Genomic DNA, 22408 nt, shown 5'->3' on the forward strand with positions numbered 1-22408 from the left:
AAGTTGCTTCTCTCCTTGATTAGTTTCCACCCATTGCTTCTTGTTCTACCCTCAGGTGCTTTGGAGAATAGTTTGACTCCCTCTTCTTTGTGGCAACCTCTGAGATATTGGAATAATGCTATCATGTCTCCCCTAGTCCTTCTTTCTCTTAAGCTAAACATACCCAGTTCCTGCAACCGTTCTTCATATGTTTTAGTCTCCAGTCCCCTAATCATCTTTGCTGCTCTTCTCTGCACTCTTTCTAGAGTCTCCACATCTTTTTTACATCGTGGCGACCAGAACTGAATGCAGTATTCCAAGTGTGGCCTTACCAAGGCATTATAAAGTGGTATTAACACTTTACGTGATCTTGATTCTATCCCTCTGTTGATGCAGCCTAGAACTGTGTTGGCTTTTTTGGCAGCTGCTGCACACTGCTGGCTCATATTTAAATGGTTGTCCACTAGGACTCCAAGATCCCTTTCACAGTTACTACTAATGAGTAAGGTATCACCTATACTGTACCTGTGCATTCCGTTTTTGTTGCCTAAATGTAGAACCTTACTCTTTTCACCATTGAATTTCACTTTATTAGATAGTGCCCAATGTTCAAGTTTGTCAAGATCCTTCTGTATCTTAAGCCTATCTTCTGGAGTGTTGGCTATTCCTGCCAGCTTGGTATCATCTGCAAATTTGATGAGTTCCCCATTTATTCCCTCATCCAAATCATTGATGAAGATGTTGAAGAGTACTGGGCCTAAAACAGAGCCTTGGGGTACTCCACTGCATACTTCCCTCCATGTAGATGCAGTTCCATTGAGAACTACACGTTGAGTGCGGTTGGTCAGCCAGTTACCAATCCATCTGGTGGTGATGCTGTCTAACCCACATTCTTCTACTTTATCTAGTAGTAGGTTATGGTCTACCTTATCAAAAGCCTTACTGAAGTCCAAGTAAACTATAACAACGGCATTCCTCTGGTCCACTAATTTTGTCACATTATCAAAGAATGCAATAAGATTAGTCTGGCATGATCTGTTTTTGACAAATCCATGTTGGCTTTTGGCTATTACTTTGTTTGCTTCTAGGTGTTCGCAAATTCGTTGCTTGATTATTTTTTCCAGAATCTTTCCTGGTATTGAGGTTAGGCTGATAGGTCTGTAGTTTCCTGGATCTAATTTTTTCCCTTTTTTGAAGATGGGAACCACATCAGCTCTTTTCCAGTCCTCTGGTAGTTCCCCGGTGTTCCAGGATCTCTGAAAGATATAATTCAGTGGTTCTGAGATCTCGTCTGCTAGTTCCTTCAGAACTCTGGGGTGTAATCCATCCGGTCCTGGTGATTTGAACTCATCTAGGGTAGACAGGTGCTCACTTACCATTTTCTTCCCTATTTCAATTTGTGTTCCTAATTTTGTGGTGCTGCTTTTGATAGGTTGGACTGTTTTATCCCTTTGTGTAAAGACAGATGCAAAACATGAGTTAAATAGTTCTGCTTTCTCCCTGTTGCTTGTCACCTTCTTGCCACTTTCTCCTAGCAATGGACCAATTGTTTCCTTAACTTTTTTCTTGTTTTTAACATGTTGGAAGAAGCTTTTTTTGTTAATTTTTACTTTTGTGGCAAGCCTTTCTTCATTGTGAGCCTTAGCTTTCCTCACTTCATCTTTACAGGCTCGGGCTATTTGCTGATATTCTGCCTTAGTTATGTCCCCCTCCTTCCACTTTTTATACAAGAAGCAGAAAGTAACTATGGGAGTGTTGATTCCCTTTGCTCTGGGTGGTGGGGGGGAGGGCTTGGCAAGATTTTGGAAGTGCTTTACCATTTCCTGCTTCTTAGAGGTGAGAGAGTGATTGGCCTAGGTCATCCTACTGGCTTTGTATCTAAGGCAGGACTAGAACACATAGTTTCCTTGGTTTCTACTTTGATGCTTTCACCATTACACCAAACTGACCAATAGTTAAACTCCTAAAATTGGCCTTTTTATTTAAAATGGGATTGGTTGAAAATAGAAATAATAACACTTACTGTGATGTGGGAATTTTCTACGTTTTGATATACTCTACTAGTGGAAAATAATGATCAAGGGTTTTTTTTGTTGAAAAAAACAGAAATTGATGGATTGAGCGGCAGTTATGAAAGAACTGGTTTAGCTGATTAGCACTAATACAATAATACAATCAGATATATATTGGACTGTAGTTCTTTGCCAACATGATCCTCTCCAGGAGTTTGTTCCTACTTATCTGGAGCTTAATATTGTCAGTATTATTATATTTGTGTCACAAGGCCAGAATCCATGTAAAAATTAACTGTAAAACTAGCACTGATGAAATGATGAATAGCAATTTTGATAAATTCAGATCTAATACCTTCTGGTAGAAATAAACATGATAAAATGTTCTATTTTGTATTTAATCTACCTTTCCCCAAGATGCTTCCATGAAATCATCTTAATGACAAAATATAATTTAGTTTTCTGAAAGTTGTATTAAATAGTGATATTACAGGAGTCTTTATTTGTGGGAAGAATTTTAAACAGAAGACAAACTAGGTCACTATAAGGTTTCAGAAAGTCAGGATGTGGAACAAATAAATAAAAGAATAAATAATCAGTTTTCTGTGTTCAGGATTGTTGTTTTCATCTACATAGCTTCTAGGTTTTTTTTATATTTCTTTATTTTTAATATAAAAGTATTGTTGTTAACTTCCAGTTCAATTATAGATATGTTTACTTGGAATCTCTCTGTGTCAAATTTAAAGTAAATGGGCACGACTTTATTAACATAATTTTTATGTTATGAAACAAAATTCTATTTTAGATAACTTTGGAATAATTTGGTAATAGACGTGCAAACAATGTATATACATTTTGAATTACAGAATACTATTTTTTAGTTTGAAATGAAAATTTGAGAATGAGGCAGTTTGTCCTATTTGTATTACTTTGGAAATGTTTCAAGGTCAAAAGAGTTTCAAGATAACTGAAAAATCTGTATAACAATTGTTAGACCATGCTGTAATGCCGCAGTGATAGTGGGTGTCTAACAGTGATGTTATTCCTTCATTGATTCCAAAGCCCTGATATCATGGTATTTTTGCATTTCAACCATATTGAACAATGAAAACATGCTTTTAAATGTAAATCATGACCAAATTTAAATTTATCATTGAAGTACAGGTTTTTCCCTTCTTAACCTCATTTCATTTCTGTTGGGTTCTGTAGATGTTTCATTACTCAACTAGGTAACGTCAGTACACAGCAACTACTGTGCCTAATTGGTAATAAAATGTCTGCAAGCAAACATTCAAGCTCAGAGACCATCAAGACCTCCACAGTTCATTCCTGAGCTACAGATAATCTCTTCTAATGGGATCACTTCAGTTCTTCAGAAAATGTGAAAAGCAGTAAATATGTGCCACAAAAGAGATGTGCTCTAGTTACGGCTGTCCATCTCTTAACTCTGGGTGTTAAGTGACCCTGGACGGTTAGTTGAAGTTAAAAACTCAAGTTTTAGTCAAAAATTTCAAAGTCCTGTATAGCTTCATTTGATACATTCTCTGGCTTATAATTCTGAATAAAATTTGAAAATAGAGAGTTTATTATTTCATTGAAGTTTTATATATTTCATTTTTCACCTCTAATAATTGAATCATTGCCCTATATTTCTTTTGCTTTAAGCAATTAGCCCCAAAACTTACAAGGTCTTTTGCTTTTCTCCCAATATCTCTGTCGTAAACACGTTGGCATAACTTTTGTGTGCTGAGATATTATAGTAGTTAATTGTAATCAATACTGACTCTGGGTGGCTAGTCAAAATTAAAAACTCAATAAAGCAACCAAAATAATAATGAATACACATCCAGAGGCAGCTGAAGACAATAATAGTCACATCACAAGCCCCATCTCATGGATCCCATTGATCTGACTGCCTTTTTGTACTTGATAATATGTGCCAGAAGGTTAAATCCATTATGCTAAGTAATTTGATTTATTTCAGTGGAATTAGTACAAGAATCCTTTATTTGGATGATAAAGAGAGTAACAATATGTTACTAGAGAGAGCATTGCAATGGAGAATGAACAACTCATTAAAGATCAGCTAATTACGTTATATAGTCTTCTGGATGGTTTTGATTAAAATAAAATCAAATAAAATCAGGTAATATTACAGTGTAAATACAAAGAAGCAGTATGTTTGGTCGGTTCTTTTTTTTTAAGTTATTGCCTGATAAAATCTAAATAATCATATTTACCAGAAATTAAAATTTATATTTTGCTCAAATAGCTTACCTTTAAAACACATTGTACAATCAATGAGAATGTGGCCCTCCTTTTGGTGGGAGATTGCTATAAATTTATTGTCATTTTCTCTACTGATAAATATTTCATTTTTAAATAGCCAAAAAACTGAAATATAGTAGTAATGATTTAGAAGATTAAACACTAGCTGAATTTGATAAGAAACATGCCAATGATATTTTAAATGAAAATTACATATTTATATATTTCATTTTTCACCTCTAATATCATTGCCCTATATTTCTTTTGTTTTAAGCAATTAGCCAAAAAACTTACAAGATCTTTTGCTTTTCTCCCAATACCTCTCTCGTACCTTTTCCTAAGTTTGTAACTCCTTTTTAATCATCTTTGTGTCAAGTTACTGAGAAGTTTAGTGAGTCTTTGTATTTTTGATCTAGAAAGCCTTGTATAGCTTAGGTTCAGGGCCAACTCCCTTGTGCTTGTGAATACAATAGGGAAGGCTTATGGTCCCAATGAGAAATAAAAGATATATATGTCAAAAGGCAATTTTTCTCTGTAAGGGTGCCATACCTGACAACATCTTCTTTATTGATCTTATTTAAGACAGTAAAGATACTATTTTATTTTTAGTTGCTTTACTTTTAAAAGTAGTTACAGTACTTTGGAAAGGCTGAAGTTCTGATTGGATGGCCTTATTTAATTATTTCAATATTTAGAGGTTCTATTTTTATAATACTTTTTCTTTCAAGTTTAAAAATACAAAGGTATAAAATTAATACAAAATGATAAATATATAAAAGTAAGGAAAATTAAAAATACAGAGAGAAAAATAAAAAGGGAAAGAGGGAAAATATATTAAAGAAATTTTTTGAAAGAAAAGACTTCCCTTTTCATCAAGACAAGTACAAACAGTTTCAGTAACTTAACACCTTCTCTAATATTTCAGCCAGAAATCTTTTCATTCTATATCTCATCTTTTATCTATTAGCAAATAAGAGAGGCTCATCATTCAGTGTTATTCAGCAAAAATCCATTAAGAGTTATCAGAACGAATATATTAACTTCAAATAAGTACAATAATTTCATTTTTTTCCATTACACTTTCTTGTCACTTTTGCAAAGAACATTTTCCCCATGTTTTATATCTTAAAATATTTTAACGCATTTGTAAGGCTTTAGATTCAAGTGCTACAGAAATGTATAGTGGCAATCATTAGAGCTTATACCATGTTTTTCTGAAAATAAAACCTATCCCAAAAATAAGCCCTTGCCTGATTTTTAAGTCTATGCCTAATATAGGCAAAAAATAAGCCCTAGTTAAGAGCCCACCCACCATATGTTTTTTTTTGCCTGCAGCCACAACCATTATAAGGCAAATGGCCATGTGGCACATCCAGCAGCCTTCCTCCCCCATGCCGGATTGCTTCATCTTTAGAAGGGGAAAGCTGGCATGGCCACGGCTGGACAACTGGGAAGAGGCGTAGGCTGCGAGGCAGGTCATCCCCCCACCAGGTTGCAATAGGAGATAGAGGGAGGCAGGTGCCCAAAAGGCATCAGCCTTCGTGCCTCAGATCAGCTGCAATGGAGAGCAAGGATGATCCAGGATGAACAAATAGCAAGTGTGCATACAGACTCTGCTGTGGTTGTGGTGCCTAGCTGGCCCCACAACACTCTTTGGTGCCTAGCTGGCCAGGATGGCTCTGCTACTCCTGCAGTGGAAAAGAGGCAAGAAACACACTCAAGACTCCAAGGTTCCATTCGCTGTGCCAAAATGCCAACAAGGAGAGGGGGTTTATTCAGGTCAGCAAATTGCTGCAGCGTTGCCACTGAATAATCAGGCGAGGTATGGGGCAGAGGCGTGTATTCCTTACCTGATCGTTCAGTGGCAGCACTGCAGCAATTTGCTGTTCTAAGTGGATTCAGCGCACCCTCCTGAAACCATCTGCAGAAAAATCAATCCCCTCTTGTTGAGTTGGCATTTTGGCACAGCAATGGACAGAGTCTTAGAACCCTAACCCTAACCATAACCCTTGAATGAGTTTCTTGCCTCTTTCTCACTGCAGCAGCGAATAAACAGGGATGGGCAAAGCTAGACGAGGGCTGGAAGACGATGTAGGACAGCGAGGGTTGGAGCATGCAGTGACCGTGGCATAGCACCATCCCCACTGCCTCCTGCTTCATCCTGTGGTGATGGCACCGGCCTGCTGGATGCTCTGTGCAGCTGCATGTGTAAAAAAAGACATCCCTCCCCCAAATATTATTTTAGGGCCCAAAAGAAAATAAGACCAGGTTTTATTTGGGGGGAAACATGGTAGTTGATTTCTGACTAATGAAGAAAACTAAAGTATAAGACCAGAGTAATTAGAACAAAAGTATAACAGTTCGATAAAATGAGCCAATCCCATATTGCAGCAACCAGCTATTCGATTTGTTGGAGAAAATGATAAATTTGGAACAAACAAAATATTTGGTCTTTTGTCCTGGAATATGCAGATCTCAGAACAGTAACTATGTATTTGTTCTGCTTTTCTCTAATTGTTGTTACATGATCTTTGTGAGCTTGATATGGATAACCCTAAGCCACCAAATGATTTGTTTATGCTTAGCTTAGCATTATATCTGACTCCACCCCAAGAAAGAAGTGGGATTTATACATCACATTAACTTTAAAAAGTACGCAAACACACATGTAATATGTTATGGCCCTGTTTAGAATATTTCATTCTTTTTGTTTCAAATTGTTTATTTTTCTGTTCAATTGAAAGTCTTATTCCAGATAAATTAACAGATTTTTCTTATTAACATTATCATGCTAGTTTGAAAACTAAAATTTAAGAATAACAGAAATCTAGCATGGGTTTCTTTTCAAATGAAATCCTATAATTCATGCAAAAGAATTCATTGCCTCACAAGCAAGCATATAATTATTGCCAATCGTAGGCATTTTCTTTGAAATAATACTTTTTGTGTATAATAGGAGAATGTTATAAGAAAAAGAAATGTATATACAGAATTTTAAGAGTTGTTTAATGGTTCAATATATGATATACTTAACGAGAAGAAAACCTCATTAACTGCAATGAGCATTGATTTTTGCAGAAATATGTGTAAAATGTTCTATTAATCTTATGTTTCTAATGAAAACAATTTGTTGTTTTAATTATTCAGATATTCTATCTGGATATCATCAAAGTGCTATATCAATAACACAGTAACTATTTCTTGTTTCTCTACCAAAACACACACACACACACACACACTCACTCACTCACTCTATCTAGTTGCATCAAAGTTTATTCATTTCAGGCCAACATTTATCATAATTTCTTCTCAAAGAACAAAGAAACTGCAGACACTTCTCATGGTAGATTTAATATGATGTGTATTTTTTAAAAAAAACTCTAATTCTTAATAATGCAATTTCAAATCTCAACAATTTATATTGCATTGTGATTTATAGTGATAAAGTAAACAACAAAATGATTTCTCAGTAGTTGCTAGAGCAGTTTGAGAATTTCTGTCACAAATATCAAACCTTAAAATGGTTGCTGGAGTACCAGGTGAAACACTTTGCATTCTGAATAAAGTCCACATATATGAAGAATATAGTTTTTGTAATCTAGAATTTATACATCTCTAGAAACCCTCTTATTTCTTGTACCATTTCAGAACTTTTCTATTTCACTTACCAATTAACTAACCTAGCTTTTTCTTTAGGTAGATGTTCTAGCTTCAAGACTCACGATCTGTGTACAGGTCGTAGATGAATATATTATACTCATGTCAACAGCGATAAATTTTTTCCAATCTGCAGCAGATAGCATTTACATGAACTTCTGTTTTCTTTTTCAAACTGATTAATATGGACTAATATATCCTCATGCATAACCACATTTTCCAAAGCAGCAAGTTCTTACATTTTTCATCAGCAGGACAGGTAATCTAAACAGCATGATGTTTAACTTGGGAAATAAGAAAATAAAATATCAACGTAGAGTGGAAAACTATAATGTGTGTCACATAATAGTTTAAACAGAAAAGGTTAAAACTTCACTATTAGGGCATTCTCTTTTGGTTTAGCTCATATGTGAATGGCATGAAAATTAAAGTTGATCTTGTTTAAAACTTTCCGAAGAATAGTATTAATACAATACAATACAATACAATAGTAGAGTTGGAAGGGACCTTGGAGGTCTTCTAGTCCAACCCCCTGCCTAGGCAGGAAACCCTATACCGTTTCAGACAAATAGCTATCCAACATCTTCTTAAAGACTTCCAGTGTTGGGGCATTCACAACTTCTGGAGGCAAGCTGTTCCACTGATTAATTGTTCTCACTGTCAGGAAATTCCTCCTCAGTTCTAAATTGCTTCTCTCCTTGATTAGTTTCCACCCATTGCTTCTTGTTCTACCCTCAGGTGCTTTGGAGAATAGTTTGACTCCCTCTTCTTTGTGGCAACCTCTGAGATATTGGAATAATGCTATCATGTCTCCCCTAGTCCTTCTTTCTCTTAAGCTAAACATACCCAGTTCCTGCAACCGTTCTTCATATGTTTTAGTCTCCAGTCCCCTAATCATCTTTGTTGCTATTCTTGTAGAAATAGGAGAAAAACATGTTACAGGATAAGAAGAATGTGGGCAACCCAACTCAATCCACTCTAATTAATTCAGAGGATAAAATAGTAAAGGACATGGAAATAATTTATTAAGGTAGGTTGAGATTTTGCAACAATGTCTATGGGGGAAAATATACATTTTGTAGGCACATGGTAGGCGAGAAAGCATGGTGAACTGTGTGAAGTTATATATATATGTTCCCCTGCACAGCCTCCCAAAACTGCAGAGAAGCCTCAATTCAAAAAGCAAAAATTAGCATTCTTTTTCTTCTGTGCAAATTCTTCTCTGGGCGTGGCTACTTTCAGTAAAATGACTATTTCCATTAAAGCTGAACTCCTTAAAATTGTGAATTGTGCTTAATGGCTTTAACCCATGGGTGTCAAACTCACTGCGTCACTTTGATGTCACATGATGTATCACAACATTTTTTGCCTTTGTGGAGCTTGGGTGGGCGTGGCCTACGTGTTACGCATCTGGCCCACAGGCCGCCAGTTTGACATCCCTGCTTTAACCCACAAAAGACAAGCTGAAACATTTTAAAACTATCAGGCTTTGCAGTGCCATCCACAGATGAATCTTAGAAAAGTGGGGCAGCATTTTTCTTTCTTTATGAAGCTAGCTGCTAGCCCCATTGCCGCTGCTTGGAAAATGATGCCCATTCTGGGATAAAACTCAGGAGCTCACATATACTGAGGGGCAGAGTGGCACAATCGATGGTAGAGGTGGGGTAGTAAACAGGAATAAGACCTGGGTGTGTGTGGAGGGGAGAGTGGAGGGGATGGCCTTGCAGTGTCCCTATATTTGGTCATAAAGATGAATGACCACGAAGAGGTTGCAGCTGCTGTAAATTTGAAATAGGATTGTGTGTAACTTTTGGAGGCTGGGGTCTATCATAACTTTGAATAGATATTGTGACTGGTTATTTTTTGAGAACTATCTATTCAGTTGTGACTAAACAATGGGGACAAGTATTTTGAAATATATTGGGGGACAGAGAGAGAAAGAGATTGGGTTTCATCATTTTGCTCTCTGGGGTTGTTGATGGGATTAGAAATAAATGAACAAACGTGGACAAGCCTTCTGAATGTTTCAAAATCATTTTATGTGATAATTAGGCCAGCGGTCCTTTCTCAGTTGTGTCTAAATAGTATCATATGAAACCATGATCATCCAGGGGGAAGACCTTGGATGCCAGCCTATTCATACAAAAATCCCAACTGAAAAGTCATTTACGAGTGATAATCCTGCTATGAAATATCTTATTATTATAACTGCATTATGATCGCAACATTTATTACAGTATTGGACATAAAATTGCTATGTAAACAAAGCAGAATTATGTTGAATTATGTGCTCAGATGAAGTTTGTATCCTGTTGGAATAGTGGGCCATTGTAGCAATGTTTATTCTTTTGAAGCAGTTTTTCCTCCCTAAACACTTCCTTGCCCATTCACATTCATGGGAACTTGTTCTGCACTGCTTGAAGTAAATAAGGCCCTTTTGTAAAGCATTTAAGTGATGACATAATGGCCACCCAGGTAAAAAAATGTACTAAGAGGATAAATTCCATCGGGGCTTTTTAAAATGTAAAGAGTAGCTTTAATTAGCTTTGATTGTAAGCTAAACAAGCCTTTTTTTAAAGGGAAGAAGATATCTTTCTATTTCTTTATCATCGTCTCTTAACTGTGGTTTCAGATTCTAATTCAAAAGGAATTTTTAAAAAAGCTATCCCCGAGATATGATTTTGAAACTTTAAGAAGGCATTTTAAGCATTTTTTAAGCATTATATATTGTAATCATAGACTTTTATTAGATCAGTACTTGGCTTCTTAATTAAACTCTCCATTAAAAACAACTGATCTTGGTCTTATCAGCTGTGACTTTTCAGACTGAATTGTATCTGTGGAAATCTGAGATAGATTACAAATTGAGGAGTATGTGGCTGATCTCTGAATAGAAAATTATACCCAGTGATGTTTTAGTTCCCCTAAATCCCAAACTCATAAAATAATTGTTTTGCCTTCAATGTTTAATTTAATACTGATTTGTTTATTCAAGGACAGGTTTAATTTTTAATATTGTTCTCTTTTATTAATTATTCAATAGGTACGTATATCAACTTTTTTTCCAGGAATGTAAATAAATTACCACAAGTAAAATCTTTTTCCTTGAGGCATTAAAGTAGCTGCATTCTTTGATTTTTTTTCTGTGGCTGGTTCTAAGGCCGTTGTTGACAGTTGGTGCACACATACGCAACCATTTCAATTCTGACAATCCCAACATGTTGCTAATATAAGGACAGCCAGGGATAGGCTTGAAGCAGTCACCCAAGCATTCCAAAGGATATAGTTGCTTTAATGTCTCTGGATTCACTTGTGCTAACAAGCTTTGTGAAGCACCTTTTTGGATTCTTTTCATAGTTCTATTACATAGCGTTCAAATAGCGTTTGTCTAGTATTTTCCACAACAAAAGCCTATAAATGTAGGTTAGGTTAGGAGATAGTGACTGGCCAATTTTATCCAGTGATCTTCCATGAATGAAATTCGAACCCAGTTTGCATCTTCCCAATCCTAGGCCAACATTTTAAGAACAGCCCCATGTATTTAATTAATCATTGACAATTTGTTTTAATAAGTGTATTCTCTTCTGTCTTTTCAGTCCACATTATTTTAGGAGCAACGATGTGATCAATATTTTTTTATTAGTATTAATCATTAATATTAATAGTACTGCAAGTTGGATCATGTGCAAATTGATCTTCAGGATCTGTGGGCTAACTCATTTCCAGAAACCAAAGATGACAGAGACTTCATGTAAAAAACAGATGGCTTGTTTACATGACCTGAACATCATTTACATGTTCAGCTTTAAATCTTGAACTGGATAAAATGAGGGTAATAATAATGATAATGATGATGATGATGATGATGAGTCAACTCTATTAAAAATCAATTTTTACTTCAATTCCATGATTAAAAAGGGATTACATTTCAGTAATTATTATTCCATTGCTAAACTAAGTTTCTTCCTATTTAAAGAATTTGTTAAGATGCCCAATTTTGTTGACAACATTCAATAATACAATAGTAGAGTTGGAAGGGACCTTGGAGGTCTTCTAGTCCAACCCCCTGCCTAGGCAGGAAACCCTATACCGTTTCAGACAAATAGCTATCCAACATCTTCTTAAAGACATCCAGTGTTGGGGCATTCACAACTTCTGGAGGCAAGCTGTTCCACTGATTAATTGTTCTCACTGTCAGGAAATTTCTCCTCAGTTCTAAGTTGCTTCTCTCCTTGATTAGTTTCCACCCATTGCTTCTTGTTCTACCCTCAGGTGCTTTGGAGAATAGTTTGACTCCCTCTTCTTTGTGGCAACCTCTGAGATATTGGAACAATGCTATCATGTCTCCCCTAGTCCTTTCTCTTAAGCTAAACATACCCAGTTCCTGCAACCGTTCTTCATACGTTTTAGTCTCCAGTCCCCTAATCATCTTCGTTGCTCTTCTCTGCACTCTTTCTAGAGTCTCCACATCTTTTTTACATCGTGGCGACCAGAACTGAATGCAGTATTCCAAGTGTGGCCTTACCAAGGCATTATAAAGTGGTATTAACACTTCACGTGATCTTGATTCTATCCCTCTGTTGATGCAGCCTAGAACTGTGTTGGCTTTTTTGGCAGCTGCTGCACACTGCTGGCTCATATTTAAATGGTTGTCCACTAGGACTCCAAGATCCCTTTCACAGTTACTACTACTGAGCAAGGTATCACCTATACTGTACCTGTGCATTCCATTTTTGTTGCCTAAATGTAGAACCTTACTCTTTTCACCATTGAATTTCATTTTATTAGATAGTGCCCAATGTTCAAGTTTGTCAAGATCCTTCTGTATCTTAAGCCTATCTTCTGGAGTGTTGGCTATTCCTGCCAGCTTGGTATCATCTGCAAATTTGATGAGTTCCCCATTTATTCCCTCATCCAAATCATTGATGAAGATGTTGAAGAGTACTGGGCCTAAAACAGAGCCTTGGGGTACTCCACTGCATACTTCCCTCCATGTAGATGCAGTTCCATTGAGAACTACACGTTGAGTGCGGTTGGTCAGCCAGTTACGAATCCATCTGGTGGTGATGCTGTCTAACCCACATTCTTCTACTTTATCTAGTAGTAGGTTATGGTCTACCTTATCAAAAGCCTTACTGAAGTCCAAGTAAACTATATCAACGGCATTCCTCTGGTCCACTAATTTTGTCACATTATCAAAGAATGCAATAAGATTAGTCTGGAATGATCTGTTTTTGACAAATCCATGTTGGCTTTTGGCTATTACTTTGTTTGCTTCTAGGTGTTCGCAAATTCGTTGCTTGATTATTTTTTCCAGAATCTTTCCTGGTATTGAGGTTAGGCTGATAGGTCTGTAGTTTTCTGGATCTAATTTTTTCCCTTTTTTGAAGATGGGAACCACATCAGCTCTTTTCCAGTCCTCTGGTAGTTCCCCGGTGTTCCATGATCTCTGAAAGATATAATTCAGTGGTTCTGAGATCTCGTCTGCTAGTTCCTTCAGAACCCTGGGGTGTAATCCATCCGGTCCTGGTGATTTGAACTCGTCTAGGGTAGACAGGTGCTCACTTACCATTTTCTTCCCTATTTCAATTTGTGTTCCTAATCTGATTTTTGTGGTGCTGCTTTTGATAGGTTGGACTGTTTTATCCCTTTGTGTAAAGACAGATGCAAAACATGAGTTAAATAGTTCTGCTTTCTCCCTGTTGCTTGTCACCTTCTTGCCACTTTCTCCTAGCAATGGACCAATTGTTTCCTTAACTTTTTTTCTTGTTTTTAACATGTTGGAAGAAGCTTTTTTTGTTAATTTTTACTTTTGTGGCAAGCCTTTCTTCATTGTGAGCCTTAGTTTTCCTCACTTCATCTTTACAGGCTCGGGCTATTTGCTGATATTCTGCCTTAGTTATGTCCCCCTCCTTCCACTTTTTATACTTAACTTTTTTGTCTTTCAGTTTGTCAGATAGTTCTTTATGCAGCCATGCTGGTTTCTTTTGGGAGCTGTTATTTTCAGATTCGTGAGAGATTCGTTATTCAGATTCGTGAGAGATGCAATGATCTTATATAAATCTCGAGAAACATTAACCATCAGGACAGGATGCCAACTCTGTCCTCCAGCACTTAACACCTATTGCTTTTTAGAGAATACATGTTGCTGTGCTATTAAATTGACACTTTTGTAAAAATTATTCTTTCATTTCAGTTAATATAAAACTAAGCCTATAGATTTCAATGTTAATAGCCAAGAAAAGAGTTGTTTTCAATTCTATAGTATGTCAGTAGGAACTTTAATGCTTTTGTCAATTACCCTGTATTAGACATGATACAGGGCAATTGTCATAAGAATGTGCTTAAAGATGAATCATAGCCTAATTTATTAACAAAGTTGTATGTTTGTGGCTTTATGTTAATTACCTTGATAATACATTTTTTTTTAAATACTCCTTTTAAAAGAAGACTTCAGCTTTCTAAACTAGACTTGTTAGTACTATTACTTATCCCTTCTTACTTTAAAATTGGTCAACATCAATGTTCCCCTCTTTTTTCTGGACTTGTCTTTGAAAACTACTTAAAATCTTTAATTGGTGCAAATTCAATTCTGTATTTTGGCAGGCAAGAGCTATTAAAGCAGTACTGCAGCAGTGCTACATCAATATTATGGGTATTTGATTGGTTGCCACTTTGGAGCAAAATTAAAAGTGTTGGTTTTTACCTATAAAACATTATTCTCTCTTCCAGTGAGTGATTGTGCTAACAAATCATTGTTGACTCCTAGGAACCATGCAGATAGTCTCCATGATGTTTATTGAATTCCTGTACTGTGTTGCATTAAATTTGTATTGCTTTATAACAGGGTGAAGGAAATGATTGCGCAAATAAAGGAATTGTGCCTTGTTTGTAAGAAAAAAAATAAAATTAAAAATGTAAATTAAAAATACATACAATTATGTATATTATTTCGGTAACAAGCACTGTGAAAAACAACATTATAAGGATGTGTGGAATTCTTTGTAAATTAGAACCACAGTTAGATTTGTGCAGTGATTAGAGGAATTCTCCAAAATATTTCCCCACATTTAGATAAATGGATTTTTGCAATATATGGGATCCAGAATTCTTCAGAAACAATTGGGTCATTCTGGGACAAAGTGTACATATCTGCAAGGTATGCAGATGGGAAAAGCTCAGTCAGGGTATTGAAATAGAGAAGGAAAGATGCAAATTAAAAAACTTAACTGGGCCAGGAAGCAGCTGACCTCTATTTCTCAGTTTCAACTATCTCAAACAGCTGCTATGAAAGGAGAAAGAGTGCCATTCATGTATACAACCTTGAACTTTCGAAGAAAAGTGAACGTTTAAAAAAATAAGCTAAAGCTTTTCTTCGGTATCAAATGAGTTAGCATGTTAAGTCAGCATCATATTGGTCATTATGTAAGGATATATTTCAGTGTCTGATTTATAATGGTAGAGATTTTACAACTTTGGCTTTTCAGTTTTGTTTTAAAATGTCCTTCTGAACCTTTTCTAATTGAATTGCTCATCACTGCCAATTTCTGAGAGTCATGTTGGAACAACTAACCTTCCCCAACCAGGGACATCAGTACTTTCATATTGCTCAAATAAGACATTATGTCTGGTCAACATTATTTATAATACTGAAGATAGTTTTTCACTCTAATAATTTCAGCCAAAGTAGGTCATTCAATAAATGTCAGTAAGGCAGAAAAATAAGTTAAATGTCACTTGAAAGAGCCATCTATGCATAAATTTGTGAGGTACTCTAAAAGCTTTTATAGGTAACATGGCTAAATATTTTTTTATTCCATTGGTTTTTAATGATGGATGAATGAATGATTGTATTAAATAATCTAGAAGTTTACTTCATTGCCTACTTACTTGTATTCAGAAACTTCATAATTATGAATACTGGAAGAAAAGGGGTGTCTTGTCTTTTTAAAAAGGTAACTAAATTTTCAAAGGTCTCCAGGTAGGTTTATCATAATTCTTACTGATTTATTAAATGCAACTCAATATTTAAGGGTTTTGTTTTTGTTTTTGAATTCTTCCTGTATAAAGTCTAACCAGTTTCACACTGTCATCTCTGAATTTGTGCCATGTTTATCCTTGTCATAATGTAAAAAAGCTTGGCTTTATTTCAATATGCACATATCTAATCAAATCTTGGGCATAAGTTTTATAAACAAACACTTGATACTTGAACTCCATCTCTCCTTCATACATATTTATTTGGAAAAAATAACAAAGTATTTCTAGTAAAGAAAAAATGTTGCTATTTAGAAAATACATTGCTTTAAGTATAAAATGTATGATTCAGGTTGGCAATAATTTCATTTGCATATATCCTTTACTTACTAAGCTTGCAGGAGGCGAGCTGAAAGAAAATTCTGCTTAGTTATGAATCCAAGGTCCCTCTTTCAGATTCTTTGATTGAATCCATGAAAGGATCAGAAAGAGGAAAGTACCAGAGAAAGGCTGACACCAAATTCATAGATGTCTATAGTTTTCTATGAATAGACTATGGTTTTCTATTTAGAATTTTGGACTAGGTCCATAATTTGGCATTGTAGATAGTATTTTAGCATTCACTAGTATTAAAAACATGCGCTGTTCAGGTTTTTGATAAACATTTTAACCAGCTTTTAGGTATCTAAACTGAGAATCTAGGAATTGTTCAAACAAAACTACTCCTTTTTCCATAATATTGCTGTACCGTATTTCGTCTTAGTTATAGGTAACAAAATTTGAAATCCAAGATTTGAAGTTTGTAATATTTGCACAGCACCTGTTTTGATTAAGTTGCAATAATCCAATGTAAAGAACGTGATAGGGAAAGGAATCACTGCTAACACATTTGTTTTGGGAAGATGAGAGCATGTTTTTTATTTTATTTGACTTCTTCCCCTGCCACTTTGTTACTTTATAAGTTAAGCATTATTTTATTTTTAATAAATAATTATAACATAAATATTAAATACTGTATGTTTACATTTTATATACATCTTTATGAAATAAAATTTTATTTATAAAATATTTTATAAATTATAAAATAAATAATTAAATATTTATTATATAGCTATACTTTATATTTAAAATATAAAAATTATTGTGTAAGTTAAATGTTGTAAATGTTAGGAGAATCCCACTGTAACTTCCACCAGTTTGTTAAGGGAAGCCATCAATTCCTATTTCTGACCCCTTGGCTCTTTAAGTCTTTATTGGCACCATCTTCTCTTTATTGGGTGGTGAAACAAAATAATTAAGAAATGTATATTCTCCTGGATACTATGCTACTGATTGTGGGAGTAAGATTTTCTCAATTACAAACATTTTTTAAATGATTCAGGACAAAAAAATGATAACAAAACACAGAGCAATGACGTTTGAATAAATTTGATTATTACCCCTTTTCTCTTTCTAACTTGGTATTCAGGCCTGTTCATTCATAGCAGAATCTTGTAGCTCCCAGACGTCTTGATTAGATGCTTATGAAGACAAAGATTCTTTTAGCAGAAACTCAAGCAAAAATAGCGTGTTCCACCAGAGATGCTGTGTAACAGATTGGGTACCATATAGCGCAAGATATATATGGCTATGTATTTTGTTAATGTTTATGCAAAACAACCTATTACCAATCGAAGGCTTAATGTATTTCTATATTAAGGAGCCATTACAATGTAAAACAAGTCTCTTGAGAACAGCTTTCTAAATATGCCTGATTGGAATAAATGCATGAGAGATGCAAAAGTGTTACATCTGTGTTCTTGGATTGTCTCCATTTTTAATTAGTCTTCTTTAAAAATCCCTACTTACCCATAATTTAGAATGGAGTGCCTATCAAGCGATTAGTTTGGCTAGGTTCACGCATTATACCAAGCCATGATTTATTTTAAATATGGTTTGCTGAACAAGTCATAGTTGCATGGTCTGCATAAAATTAAGCTATAATTTACTTTAAATTACAGACTGCAGGGCTGGATCAGTATATCACGCTAAGCCAAAAAAATAAAGAATTTTGCCTCCTAATGTTTTAAAATTCCTACTTTAGAAAAGCTATCTTTTCAACAGCATGTGCAAAAGATCAGATAATAGTGGTGTATTTTATAATTTTGGATAACTGAGTATTTTATGTATTTCCAAGTTTTTTATACTTTGCTGAATAGACAGATAAACATTTTATTGACTGTTATGTAGTAAAATAAGCACATAGCTGTTGGAATAATGATAGCTGTAAAACAGTATATACAAAGCATTATTTTAATGCCGCTTTGGGCACAGTGCAAAAAACACTGTACATATTCTCATCCAGTGGGATTTGAAAAGCAGATCTTCCCCCTGCCCCAAATTGTCCTTTTTGTTTTCATTTCACGCAATTTCTTTTTTTTTTTTGCAATCTGAGATGAGGGACAGCTATTTACTAAACAGTTTTGGGCCCATGGAAGTATTTGGATAGGTACCGTGTTTCCCCCAAAATAAGACGGGTTCTTATTTTCTTTTGACCCCCCCCCCCCAAAAAAAAATATGGCTTGGGCTTTATTATTGGAGGAGGACTTATTGTTTTGGGGTTATTGGGTGGCTGCTCTCTTGCGATTGGGCTCCCGAAGAGCCAGGCACAGCCTCAGGGGCGAATAGCTGTGTTGCGCTGTTGCAGCAGCACAATATAGCAGCCATGAGGTGACCATGCTCATGAACGCACCAAGCCGCAGGAGTGTCTGTTTCCCGCCCCCGGCCCCCGCGGCTTGGCACCTTCGGAAAAGCCCTAGGTTAGTGAATGGAGCTCTGCATGCCTGGAGAGGGGGATTGTGCGAGTCCCTGTTCTGCTCCCTGCTCATGCGCCTCCCAGCCTCACCATGCCCTGGCCCTGCTCTCCCTGCAGGTTCATGGCACTGCCGCTGCTGCCATCCCAACATGGCTTCTTCTCCGGCTTCTAAACTCCGGAGATTGGCTGCTGAGTCTTCTGGCAGTGGCTGCTCTGGGAGTGCTCTCTATGTTTGTGGGTCGGCAGTGGCAGTGGCAAGAGACCAGCCACCCGGCAACCCCCCCGTCTACCTGGGCACAGTGCCACTCACCAACCTAGCGGTATCCTGAAGGCGCCAAGCAACACGAGCGCCTTCGCCCCCGATTCCTGTGGCTTGGCACCTTCGGGATACCGCTAGATTGATGAGTGGCGCTCTGCCTGGCTGGAGGGGGGATTGTCCAAGGGGCTTATTTGGGGGGCATGGCTTATATTTTCAGGACATACCATAATTTCAGGGAAACACAGTAATTAGATCTTTGCTATTATGTAGAATAAAATAGAGCTTATTTTATCTTAAAAGAATTGTTGATCTTTGCTGTCAAATAATTACATTTCTAACTTTTTCTTAAAGAAAACAAGGAAAATGTTTTGGAACCAAAGAATTAGTTTCAGCTGAAATAAATTCATGATGCCATATGTTGGTATGTGTGGTGCCTATAATATTTTGAAACTTGAAGGCTAAGAAGATACAGTATAATAGCAATACACAGGAGCCCAAGCAAGCTTCAGTAAGATAAAGAAGCTGTTGAGTTGAGCTTGAGTCATGATGATTACCTCAATGCAGGTTTTTGACAACCTGTCAGAAATGATTGTTATTCTCTTTGGTGACTTTTTTGGGGTTTTCTAGTTCAACCAATTACCTTAGCACTCACATTCAAATCCTAACCTGAGCTGATTCTTCTTGGCCCAGAGATCCACCAAAATTAGCTGGGTGCTGCCCTTTGCTGAAGTGAAAGCCATTAAGGCTAAGTAAATGCTTAATAAAATAAAAGTTATAATTCAAAATTATTAGCCCCCTAACATTTCTAACTTAGTATATTGTAATGCAAGCTTCAATGTGAAATATTAGGCTTAAGGAAAATCAAAATATGTTGTTTCTTTTTATACTGTGGACCTAAATGAATTTACTGTACCTGTGTGCTATACTGTTAAATTCTTAGGCTAGGAACCAGGAAATTCATTCTCTATTGTTAGGTTAACTACTGTTCACTCACCGAGATTTATCCAAATTATTACAAAGAAAAACATGTAAGCACAGTGGTTTATGCTCCTGAAACAAAGTTGGGAAATGCCATTGAGTGTGCGTGTGTGCATGTATATACAGTGGGGCAAAAAAGTATTTAGTCAGCCACCAATTGTGCAAGTTCTCCCACTTAAAAAGATGAGAGAGGCCTGTAATTGGCATCATAGGTAGACCTCAACTATGAGAGACAAAATGTAAAAAAAAACACCAAACAATCACATTGGCTGATTTGGAAAGAATTTATTTGCAAATTATGGTGGAAAATAAGTATTTGGTCACCTACAAACAAGCAAGACTTCTGGCTCTCACAGACCTGTACCTTCTTCTTTAAGAGGCTCCTCTGTCCTGCACTCATTACCTGTATCAATGGCACCTATTTGAATTTGTTATCAGTATAAAAGACACCTGTCCACAACCTCAAACAGTCACACTCCAAACTCCACTATGGTGAAGACCAAAGAGCTGTCAAAGGACACCAGAAACAAAATTGTAGACCTGCACTAGGCTGGGAAGACTGAATCTGCAATAGGCAAGCAGCTTGGTGTGAACAAATCAACTGTGGGAGCAATAATTAGAAAATGGAAGACATACAAGACCACTGATAATCTCCCTTGATCTGGGGCTCTCACCCCATGGGGTCAAAATGATCACAAGAACGGTGAGCAAAAATCCCAGGACCACACGGGGGGACCTAGTGAATGACCTGCAGAGAGCTGGGACCAACGTAACAAAGGCTACCATCAGTAACGCACTACGTCGCCAGGGACTCAGATCCTGCAGTGCCAGACGTGTCCCTCTGCTTAAGCCAGTACATATCCAGGCCCATCTGAAGTTTGCTAGAGAGCATTTGGACGATCCAGAAGAGGATTGGGAGAATGTCATATGGTCAGATGAAACCAAAATAGAACCGTTTGGTAGAAACACAACTCGTCGTGTTTGGAGGAGAGAGAATGCTGAGTTGCATCCAAAGAACACCATACCTACTGTGAAGCATGGGGGTGGCAACATCATGCTTTGGGGCTGTTTCTCTGCAAAGGGACCAGGACGACTGATCCATGTACAAGACAGAATGAATGGGGCCATGTATCGTGAGATTTTGAGTGCAAACCTCCTTCCATCAGCAAGGGCATTGAAGATGAAAAGTGGCTGGGTCTGTCAACATGATAATGATCCCAAAAATACCACCCGGGCAACGAAGGAGTGGTTTCGTAAGAAGCATTTCAAGGTCCTGGAGTGGCCTAGCCAGTCTCCAGATCTCAACCCCATAGAAAACCTTTGGAGGGAGTTGAAAGTCCGTGTTGCCCAGCGACAGCCCCCAAACATCCCTGCTCTAGAGGAGATCTACATGGAGGAATGGGCCAACATATCAGCAACAGTGTGTGCCAACCTTGTGAAGACTTACAGGAAATGTTTGACCTCTGTCATTGCCAACAAAGGATATATAACGAAGTATTGAGATGAACTTTTGATATTGACCAAATACTTATTTTCCACCATAATTTGCAAATAAATTATTTCCAAATCAGCCAATGTGATTGTTTGGTCTTTTTTTTTACATTTTGTCTCTCACAGTTGAGGTCTACCTATGATGCCAATTACAGGCCTCTCTCATCTTTTTAAGTGGGAGAACTTGCACAATTGGTGGCTGACTAAATACTTTTTTGCCTCACTGTATATATATATATATATCTGATATGTCCTAGATCAGCATCATATACATATACAATACGTGCATACAAACACTATACATATACATATATACACATACACATATATACCACCGATGGGATTCAATATTTTTACTACTGGTTCTGTGGGCAGGGCTTGGTGGACGTGGCAGGGGAAGGATGCTGCAAAATCCCCATTTCCTCCCGATCAGCTGGGACTCGGGAGGCAGAGAATAGATGGAGGCGAGGCCAGTCAGAGGTGGTATGTACTGGTTCTCAGAACTACTCAAAATTTCCACTATCAGTTTTCCAGAACTGGTCAGGAGCTGCTGAATACCACCTCTGACACACACGCGAGCATGCACGCACACACACACACACACACACACACGATGAGGATCTAGGCTATATCAAATACTCTGTTGCTAAACTCAATCATGCATCTAGAGTCCAGTCATTCCTAAATGCAGTTTTAATTATTCCTAATCAACTAGCATTTTGAAAAAATGACAAATAGATTAAAATGACCTTCCCACATATTTTAAGTTGCTAGGCTATCAGGAATATAACTTTAAAAGAGGAGATAATCTCTGTAGGATAGTGACATTTGAGATTTATCCATTCCTATTTCCCCATTTGCTGCAAGTGGGCCAGGGCTGGGGATGGTTGCTACTGGCTAGAGGAGAATCCGCATGGGGCCTGCGAGGTGGAAAGGAGTGCAGCAGGCGTGGGGTGGTTGTTGAAATGTGGAGAAGACTGCAAGTGACTTATC

The 22408-nt window shown here is 36.8% G+C and overlaps 1 protein-coding gene across 5 annotated transcripts in view; it reads left to right on the top strand.

The window, feature by feature from the left end:
* COMMD10 (COMM domain containing 10) overlaps positions 1-22408 on the top strand; it is a 70655-nt gene that overhangs the window by 19228 nt on the left and 29019 nt on the right. Inside the window, exon 6 of one of the 5 annotated variants that reach the window (XM_081940666.1) lies at positions 17362-17567. The exons of 3 other annotated variants lie outside the window; for them this stretch is intronic. In XM_081940666.1, coding sequence (XP_081796792.1) covers positions 17362-17406 — 45 coding nt within the window. In that variant the 3' untranslated portion in view covers positions 17407-17567. Of the gene's footprint in view, positions 1-3200; positions 3493-17361; positions 17568-22408 lie in introns of those variants that run through there. One more of the 5 variants, XM_081940667.1, reaches the window with a different exon arrangement.

Source organism: Natrix helvetica, assembly GCF_964273705.1.
Source record: "Natrix helvetica genome assembly, chromosome: 2".
In the NCBI taxonomy this organism is placed as follows: domain Eukaryota; kingdom Metazoa; phylum Chordata; class Lepidosauria; order Squamata; family Natricidae; genus Natrix; species Natrix helvetica.